The following is a 10429-nucleotide window of genomic DNA, read 5'->3' as shown; positions in this document are numbered from 1 at the left end:
GAGAGAGAGAGAGACCGCCGGTGATTGAAGCTTGGAACGGCGACCCGAACTGGAACAGCAGCCATGGAAACTGAAGGATATGGGTTTTGGATTTTTTGAACAATCTGAAATGATACATCGATACGGGTTTGAACTTTTGATTCTTGCAAACAGATAGATAAACTGGAAATATATGGGTTTTGAATTTCTGATTCTTGTAGAGAGAGAGAGAGAGAGAGAGAGGCCAAGTTCAGTGTTGAGAAGGAGTTGCAGAGATGGAGCGAGATTGGGGAGGCTTTGCCCTATTTTTTTATTTTTCTTTTCTTATGGCCTCAAGTTAAAGACTTTATATATATATATATATATATATATATATATATATATATAATAGAGATGGAGGATTAGGGAGGCTGAAATGATTTGCCCTAATTTTTATTTATTTATTTATTTATTATTATTATTTTTTTTTGGCAAGTACATGAAACTATATATATATATATATATATATATATATATATATAATATAAATATAAAGGGGTATAATAGTCCATATGTTAAAATAATTCCCTTCCATTTCTTTTCCTTTCTTTTCCCAAACACAATTATTGTCCTTTCCTTTCTTTTCCTTCATTAATCAACCAAACGCAATGAAAATTTAAAATTATCCTTCATTTTCCTTCCCTTCCCTTTCCCTTTCCCTCATAACTAATATTATCCTTTCCCTTCAAACTCACTGTACCAAACAAAGCCTAACACAACCATGGCTTGAAAAATAATGGTCTCCACAATAAATATAGAACTGAAACTCAAATCGACTCATAAACACAGATGTCATAACAATCCATTATAGGTATGTATAAATCTGCCATTGTATGTATAGACATAGATGTCATAACAATCCATTAAAGGTATATAAATCTCTTTTCATTAGAAAACTTATTGCTATTATTTATTTATTTTAAAACTTTTTTACGAGTTCAATAGTAATTATCGGGACCAATTGTCTAAAAATGTCTCCCTTTGGTGTACGTCCTCTCTACTTTACCTGCTGAAAAGAAACACAGCAAAGCAGAGTTGTTTTTGTAATGTGCACTCAAAGCGTACAGAAAGATTGTTACATGAAAGAAGATTGGAATTGAAGACTTAGTGCTGAAGAACAGGTAATATTTGGATTTTATATTATTTGCTTCACTTTTTTTTTTTTTTTGGGTAAATATATTTGCTTCATATTTCATGGATTTGCAAGCTAGAAAACTTTTTGTCTAATGATGATGGTGGTGGTTATTATGAAAAATTGATTTTTTACATGAGTGTTGTGTCAATTATTTTAAATACGCTTCCTGGCTTTATTTTTAAATGAGCTCCTTCTGAAATTTTTGTTTGCATTTAAAATCCCCAAGTACCTAAGAAAAAACTTCAAATCACTTCTGATCATTAATTTGTGTCATCTCTCACTATTTTGTTAATTTGTTTGCAATCATTCCTTTATTATTATTATTATTATCAAATTAAAATTGCAGTTTTTCAAAATGAAAATACCTAGTTTTTGATGAAATGCGTGTATATTTTTTGAACCCTAATCCATGTCGGTTGTTATTGACTTAATAAATTGTGATTAATACGAAGGTTAGCACAAATCGTGATTATTGTCACTACATTTGTGTTATACCAATACAAAACAATTTCCACAATGCTTCCCAAAATTGTGTTGTTGCAATGAAAACTAACAGTGGAGTATACTCTGATTGATACATATACATATGCATGTTATATATATATGGATAAATCTGTTGTCTGCTCCAACATTTTTCCTGTTTGACTTTCACATGATAGATTTTTACACACACTTATTCGGAATAGGTTTATTGTGACCTTTGAAGTGGTTGGTTTTACAAAGCTGAAGTTAAGAGGAATTTTCTTTAAAAAAAAAAAAAAAAGCTTAATGATATTTGTATTCAAATATAGGCTTGGAAGTTTATGAACTAGGGTGGTCTAGTGTAGCTGACTACATTGTTAGAATGTGTAGGGAACAAAGTTTTAAGTGTTAGGAACATTTTATTAAAACTAATAAATATATTCAATTGTATATTAAATAGTATGGAAAGTGCCCCCTGAATTTTCTCATTCCTAGTAGAATTTAATATATGTTTCCTATTTTTTGGTGTACAATACTACAATGTGAACCCCCGGGACTAGATGATTTGCTGTTGTTAAGCTCCCAAACATGTCTAATCATAGCCACTTTGTTCCACATTCCCTCCTTGCTCTTTAGTTCTACACACTGATTTCCAAAGCTTGAACACAAAGTTTGAAACATCATATGAATGGAGTGTCGTTTGAAGAGAAAACTCAACAGCTAACATGTTCTAATGAATGGAAGGACGACAAGTAGACAAGAGATTTGAACTTTTGTTTATGTTTCTTATTTAATTTTATGTCATGAGTTATATTGTTTATTTTTCTTATTTAATTTTATGTAATGAGTTTCGTTTCAAGAACCATATTGTTTCTTGTGAGATATTATATGTTCCATATTTAACTTATTTTATTTTTCATATGCTGTTCATGGAGTATAATATTCCATCACATAATACCTTGTGTTCAGTGAATTGCATCTGATAGAAATATTAAAGTTGCACCCAACAATCTTTCTTCTTTGATTCATCAAGATGTCCATGGTAATATGGAAATCAGTAGCATTAACAACTCTGATCCTTTCCTCAAACCACATCAATTAGAATTCCTCCAACAGTATCCAAAGGATATATATATGTGTGTTTGTATGTATGTATATAGTGGCAAGGTCATGCTCCCAAATTCACATATTGGTGCATTTTGTCCCATATCCAAACTTGGTGCATTAACTAGAAACATAATCAAATAACCACATCCGTTGCATTTACTACCAAGGCCCCAAATAATAGGTAAATTCTATTAAATAAAGTCTACAATTAAATCCATAATAACTAGTCAACATCATCCATACTATCAAAAACATAAAATCCAGCTCCATAACTACTACAAAACAATTCTTACTGCAAGTAAAATATAAACTATTAAAAAATATATAAAAATGACAACTTAGCTTGCACATGCCTCTGCCACATGCCTCATCAAGTACCTGTAAAATAACAAAGCTGTTGATTAGTAAATTTAGCTATGGATGTAATTCAATATTAAATTTGTAACCCCATCTTCATGATAAATAATTAATATGTCATTAATCAATTGCACACAACCACTACACAACCATTTCCTCTACCTAAAACTGCTAAATATTAGTTAACCTATAGGTTCACAATTAGTAATTTTCACTTAGTCAACCATGTACACGGGCTCAAACGAATCAGAGTGGCATTGGCTTTCTTCCAACTCTTTAGAGCTAATGCAACTCAGGAGATGCGCTGAACATCTTAACATAGCTCTAGAAGATGGATTAATGTGGGGCCCTTCTGATGGTCCTTCTACGATCATCTCAGCCTGGGATAAGTGCAGGGTCCATCAAAACAGGGTGGGCTGGTATGATATTGTTTTGTTCCTTAAGCATATTCCTAAGCTTGCTTTCTTTCTATCGCTGGCCATTCAAGATAGACTGATTAGTATTCAACATGGAGTGGCTAAAATGGGGTTGATTACATATATAACCTGTGTTTTTTTGTAGAAAGAAGGTGGAGGATAGATGCCGGCCATTTCTATTTTGATTGCTCTTTCACCTATAGAATGGTGTTTTTCTCTGCTAAAGGTACTATTCAATGGCCTCATTTTCACTGATCTGACCTTTGAAATTGGGCTATTTTGACTCTTAAAAGGCAAATCCTTTCTTCCCTTACTCGATTACTTTTGCAGCAACCATTTAAGTGATATGGAGGGAAAGAAATAGCAGTTTCTATACCAATGAATATAAGGATGCTATTACTAGTCAAAATGACATTGTAGAAGTTGTTGATAGGTCCCCCTCTGACAGGTGGGTGTGCAGAGAATGAGGCATTTCTAAATGCTCTATGCCACCAAAATCCTTTTCATGGCTGATCTACTGGTATTCCACTCTCATTTGCTCCCGGTTTTTGCTGTGTCTGCAAGTTTGTGAATTGGAATGGTGGTCTTCGGACTATAGCCATATACCTTTAGTTTTTTTTTTTTTTTTTTTCTGATCTTACATGCAGAAGATGGTTTACACATCAAAATTTCGGTAGTAATGCAAATTTGTGATGCTAATCAGAGTTTCCTGTTGAGCTGGCCTTATATGTTCTGGATTGGAATTCTTTTATTAATGATCTTACTCAGCTGCTTGACGTGCACCAGCTCGAGTATTTACTTGTTTTTGTTTATCTGCAACATGGCGGTGTGATGTATGCATCAGATTTATTGCTGTTATTTCTTGATGAAATTAGTTTCTTAGCAGATCAGGTTTAATATTGGATAATTAAAGTTTGATTGCCTTCTATTGTTACTCCTGTCAGCATTTTTGTTTGAGCATAATAGGAAATTGTAACACACGAAGGGGATCCTAGGATTATGCTTCTCCTTTAGTTCAGAATGTTTGTGTTCTTCATTTGCTCAGTATGCAATTGTGTTAATTAGAATGGCGAATTTTAAATTCTGGCCAAATATTTATGATCTTTACATCCTGAAGATGGTTTACCGGTGGTTCAATTTCTTTACAGTGGTGCAGATTTGAAGATGGTCTACGGAAAGCAGCTAAGGTTGCTGATGTCTTTAGAGAGGGGCAGTGGCATTGGCCTTCTACAATTAGCTCAGCGTAGGATAATCCGTCCATCAAAATAGAATGGCCTGGTATTGTATTGGTTGGTTCCCTAAACATATTCCTAAGCACTCTTTCTTTCTTTGGCTAGTCATTCGAGATAGACTGATTAGAACTCAACATAGAATGGCTGAAATGGGGTTAATTATTAAATATAAGCTGTGTTTTTTGTAGAGAGAAGATAGGGAATAGAAATGGTTTCTATCCATTTATATTTCATTTTCTCTTTCCCTATAGAATATGGTGTTTTTCTCTGCTAAAGGCTCTATTCAATGGCCTCATTTTCACTTGTCTGACCTTTTAAATTGGGCTATTTTTACTCTTAAAGGCAAATCCTTCCTTTCATTAATCGGTTGCTTTTGTACCAACCATGATCCTAAGTAACAAAAAAAAAAAAAAAAAAAATTGTGTAACACTTTAATTGTTCTTGAATTGTAATGCCTATATTGTCATTATTTGTTACGTTATCAAATTTGCATTACATATATTATGTCTGGAGATGTAGTAAGTACGATTGGAGCAGGGCGGACAAAATGGAGGCAAGTTAGTTGTATCCTTTGTGAGAAAAGCATACCAAATAAATTAAAAGGAAAATTCTATAGAACAGTTGTTAGACTAGCTATATTAAATGGAGCGGGTGTTGGAGGTTAAAAAAGACGCAAGAACAACGCATTCATATAACGGAAATGAGTATGCTCCATTGGATGATAGTAGTAATTGGAAGAGATGGGATCTTTAATGAATGTGTGAGGGGAACACTAAGTTTACCACCTACAAATGATAAAATTGGGTAAAGTAGGCTTAGGTGGTATGGCCATATTCAAAGTAGACCCGATAATACACCTCTTAAAAGAGGAAAACTAGAGGCCAACCAAAACTTACATGGGATGAATTAATAAAAATGAATTTTGAAAATTAAATATAAGAGAAGAAGTGGTATGTAATAAGAAAGAATTGAAAAAGATAATTCATGTGGAAGACCCAAAATTATGTGGAAGACCCAATCTATAAAGGCAAGGATGATGATGATGATTCATGTTCTAACCAGCCAAAATAAAGTCATTACTGAGCGTATTCAAAGTTGGATTGAGGGGCAAATTTAAGACATATCTAGCAATAAGGTATTTCTTTTTGGGTTAAGGGGCAGATAAGCTCTCTATTGAAATTTTTGTAGATATGTATCTTGTATCAGTTAATTCTGCTCTAAAACAAAACTAAAGGATGCTTGCATTCATATATATTTATGAGAATTTATAATCAAATAGCTGCTTTGAGTCAATACTGCGTGCCAATTTTAATCTTGGGAGAAACTTTGTGTAGTCTAGTCTCAATAGAGGGGAATTGAATCCAAGACCTATACCTTCTTAATCACCGCCCTAGGGTTAATCTTATATCAACTTCTCACATAACTGTTATGATTGTTTGAACATGGATGCACACCAAAATATGAGACGTGCAACATGTCATACAAAATCACAGATGAAGGTAAATATATTCATGCAAAAGCAGCAAAACTGTTGTATACATCACATTCAAGAACTTACTAGATTATGAACTCAACTATGGAGAGGAAATCTATCATAATGAAGTTTTCAAAAGAAGTTATACACTAAAAATCATACACAAGTCAATTTACTAGGTTAGTTTTTCAAAACATCAGCCGAGTAGATATAACACAAATCATTCAGATTTTAGTAGAACATCCAAATGCCCATTGACAATGTATTCTTTATGCTGCAAAACTCTCTATTTTTATTTGTTTTTTTCCTGATCTAGTAGTCCGTAAAAGGCATGATTAAGAGATAAAATACATAAAAAATTAGAGATTAATTAGAAATACAACAGTATTAGTTTACTTAACTATTACTATTGTAAATGCTAGAAAAAATACAGTAAGAAGAAGAAGAAGCAGCAGCAGAGTTGGAAATGGTAGAAAAACATTAATCAAATGAGTCTGTATGCTATATAATATGTACCTCATCCTCAAATTAAAGATCATCTAGTTGTGGCGCGGCTGGCGCCAACTCTGAACAAAGATCTTAAGCCCGTCATTGCCCAAACTCTCTTGTTCTTCTTGAATTTGTCTGGCAGAGGTTTCAGCAGAGCTGCTACAATATTGCAGCTGAATCATCTCCAATGTAGGTACATCCCCTAAACCACTAGGGATCTCTTTGAGTTGTTTACAACAATCCAACACCAACCGCTGAAGTTGGGGAAAGTGATTACTGCAGGCGTTCCACTGCTCAATGTCCAGGCCCCGTAATTTCAGAAATCTTAATGTGCGAAACTCACTATCATTTGAATCCCACGTTGATCCTTCGAAGGCCTCATGTGATAATTTGAGAACCTCAAGGTTGGGTAACCTTGTAAGGGTCCATACTTCCTCCCAAGGTAAACGAAAGGATGACAAAGTCAGGTTCTTAAGATTGGGGGGGAACCAACTTGTTTGAGGAAGCTTTCCATTTCTTTTGACCCCATTGTAACTAACTTGCAATGCTTCAAGATTAATTAGGAAGTCCAATTTAGGAAAATCATCAGACACACACTTCACTTTTCTAAGATTGGGCATCAATGCCAAGACTAGTTTGTTTCTAGATCTAAGATCTAAGTTGCCTATGGTTTGTAGGTTATATAATGCCGAGTGAGAGTGGAGATTGATTGCCTGAGGGAGTTTAAAAAGATGCTTAGTATACAAATGCCTCAACTTCACCGTCTTCCACATATTATCTGGTAAAGAGACATGACCTCCAGATCCCCCAACAATATAAGTTTCTAGGTTCCAGAGGTTGGATATAGATGAATTGAAATTTCCATGGCTAGCATAGTGAAGTGCCAAATATCTCAAGTGAATTAGCAATTGTATTTCTCTAGGAAAGTAGTGGACACTGAAGGATGATAAATTCAAAACCCGAAGAAGTTTTAAGTTTCGACAAATAAATGACACATCCATCTTCTTAGAGAAGTCATGAAATGAACGGTCGAGGAACAAGAAAGACCTAACGTATAGAGCATGATGCTTTATACCAATATAATCATCAAGGTGAGAATTGGTACATAAGCGCAGTAGCTTATTTGTGTCAAGACTTGAAGAAGAAGTTTGTTTATACCTGAAAATCTGGTGGAGAAAATTCTCTTCCTGCGCTTTTGTCAAGCAAAAATCACGCAAGAGATCATGGATACGACATGATTTGATTCTTCCATCAGATCTTTTCTTGGAGACAACTACTAGACTTCTGCCAACTAAATCCATCAAGTTATCCTCTGCCACATCCTCCAAGCCTTTTGACTCATTTTGCCTTATAAGTCCCTCGCCAATCCATAACCATATCAACTGCCACGCTGGGATTTCATAATCTTCCGGGAATGCTCCGAAATAGAGGAAGCATGATTTCAAGTGATTAGGCAAGTAGTTGTAACTCAATGCTAATGTGTCCATGTATCGTTTCGGGTCACTAACAATATATGAACTTAAACTTTCAGCAATATGCCTCCACCAGTCTTGCGTCTTGTTATTCTTTGCGAGAAGTACTCCTGATACAACAACAATTGCAAGTGGCAGTCCTCCGCATTTTTTTGCAATTCTTCTTCCTATTTCTGTCAAATCTGGAGGACAATCTTCATCCAGAAATGTCTTCTGTCGTAGTAGATCCCAACTTTCATCTTCATTTAGAAACCGCAAATGGTGAGGTTTAGCATGCAAAGACACGGCCACATCTCCAAGCCGAGTAGTGAAAATAATTCTACTACCATTGTTGTCATTTGGCAAGTATCTTTTTAAATCATTCCAAGCACTGATATTCCAAATGTCATCCATGACAATGAGATATCTATTACCCTTTAGGTGTCTGTACAACGCTTCACCTAATTTTTCATCGCCTAATTTGTCACAAGCAAGATGAATGTTTGCAGAATTTAAAATGTTAAGCAACAAATCTCTCTTATGGTATACTTGAGACACAGAAGTCCATGCACGAACATAAAAGTGATAGACTATGAGAGAATCATTGTACAGTCTTGTGGCTAGAGTTGTCTTACCGAGTCCAGGCATCCCGACGATTGGAATAACCTTTAACTGCTTTTCATGCCCTTCAGTAAGCAAATTAATGATCGCGGTTGTTTCGTCCTCCAATCCAACTACGATTTCTCTCTCCACTGTGTGGCTGGTGGCTCTTACTGGACGTCGACGAGAAGACTTCTCAATTTGAAAGGCTCCAAAGACGTACATCTTCTTCTCGTAAATCCTCATCACTTTTTCCTTAATAACCTTAATCTCTTCTATGACCCCCTCTAAGCCATGATGAATTTTATCAGCGACGAGAGACTTAATTCCTGTCCAAAAAATATCAAAGCTAGGAAAAATATTTTCCTCACTTTCATTGTTCTGCACCAAAAAATTGTCATCATACTGACAGTCATTAAGATTGAGGCGATGAATTTCCTCATCATGAGAATAATTGAATTCAAGAAATTTCAGGCGATGAATTTTGTCGAACCTAACATGATCAGATCGAATTTCCAACTCTTCTGGACGCAATTCGGGATCAGGTCGAATTTCCAAGTCTTGTGGACACAATTTATGATCAGATCGAATTTCCAACTCTTCTGGACGCAATTCGGGATCAGGTCGAATTTCCAAGTCTTGTGGACACAATTTGGCTTTCGTCGTCAACATTTGGGAGACGAATATCCGGATTTTCATCATCATCTGGGAAATGAATTTGCAAATACATACCTGTTTTTCTATAGGTCCCAAATCCATAGTTACGTGTAGTGTTTCCTCATCCCGTGCCAATGTTTCCTCAGAAACTTGAAATTCGAAATTTGCTGTGTCCTCCTCCAGTGTGATAGCAGCATCCAAATTCGAAATTTTGTGTGTCCTCCTCGACACTTGAAATTCGAAATTTTCTGTGTCCTCCGGTGTGACAGCAGCATCGAGTAGGCACGAATCTATGATAACTTCAACCTCATGAATCACATCTCTAATTTTTGCCACAACTTCTTGCACCTTTTTCTTGTCATGCTTGTTTCGCATGTCCTCTGCATCCTTGAGAAATATCCTCAGGAACTGCATCGCCTCATAAACCCATTCGATTTGATCCTTCTCAATGAGTTTGGCCTCGTATACTTTTACAATCAATTTGTTGTCACAGTTTATGAGCTGCATCAAGTACTCCAACAGAAAATCTGCCGCAGTGTCTGTCATCTCAATTTTTTGGACCTCTCGGAAAGATCTGATGAACTATAGTTATGATTCAACTCTTGACTACTACCATTCTGTTCACTTGAGAATGTGTATATTAGTCGCACTAGCTACAGCTAGTCAACAAAAATTGGACTTGGGTGGTCGCAACGCGGAAACCAACTGTCTTTAGTCTTTACAATAAAATTCAAACATGTTGTTTATGGGGTCCACCCATAGAAATTTGGTGGAAAGAGTAGAAATGTTATACAGCAAATGTATGATAAAAAAACAAAAAAAAAAAAAAAGATACAGCAAATGTGATTAGTTATATCATGTAAAGACTTTATGTTGTCCTTGGTGGCAAAATTATTTTTATTGGAACTCTTAATAATAGGTGACTAATGAAACTAATAAGGGTTAATTAAGGGTTAATTAGACTTAAAGCTTGCCCTAAGATGAAAGTTGATCCATTTTTTAACAATAACACCCCTTCAAGTTTGATAAAA

At 35.1% G+C, this 10429-nt stretch overlaps 1 protein-coding gene and 1 long non-coding RNA gene across 2 annotated transcripts; one reads left to right on the top strand and one right to left on the bottom strand.

Annotated features, from left to right (window-relative positions):
- Positions 1–911: 911 nt before the first annotated feature.
- Positions 912–6529, top strand: LOC132285174 (uncharacterized). Its single transcript, XR_009472461.1, has 3 exons — positions 912–1139; positions 3641–3721; positions 4644–6529. It is a non-coding gene; the product is annotated as an uncharacterized LOC132285174 (long non-coding RNA).
- LOC132285173 (putative late blight resistance protein homolog R1A-3) lies at positions 2853–10076 on the bottom strand. Its single transcript, XM_059787340.1, has 2 exons — positions 6718–10076; positions 2853–3100 (listed from the first exon to the last, which is right to left on the bottom strand). The coding sequence occupies exon 1, from the start codon at positions 9942–9944 to the stop codon at positions 6741–6743; it is 3204 nt and encodes a 1067-aa protein (XP_059643323.1). The 5' UTR covers positions 9945–10076; the 3' UTR covers positions 2853–3100; positions 6718–6740.
- Between the last annotated feature and the right edge of the window lie 353 nt (positions 10077–10429).

Source organism: Cornus florida, unplaced genomic scaffold (genome assembly GCF_030987335.1).
Source record: "Cornus florida cultivar Cherokee Brave unplaced genomic scaffold, ASM3098733v1 CherokeeBrave_3.0.0_Hap2_Chr11, whole genome shotgun sequence".
NCBI lineage: Eukaryota > Viridiplantae > Streptophyta > Magnoliopsida > Cornales > Cornaceae > Cornus > Cornus florida.
Note: the sequence above shows the minus strand (reverse complement) of the source record. Positions and strands in the feature narration are given on the sequence as shown.

Excerpts from the sequence above, each read along its gene's own strand:
- LOC132285173 (XM_059787340.1), bottom strand. The coding sequence starts at position 9,944 with ATGACAGACACTGCGGCAGATTTTCTGTTGGAGTACTTGATGCAGCTC.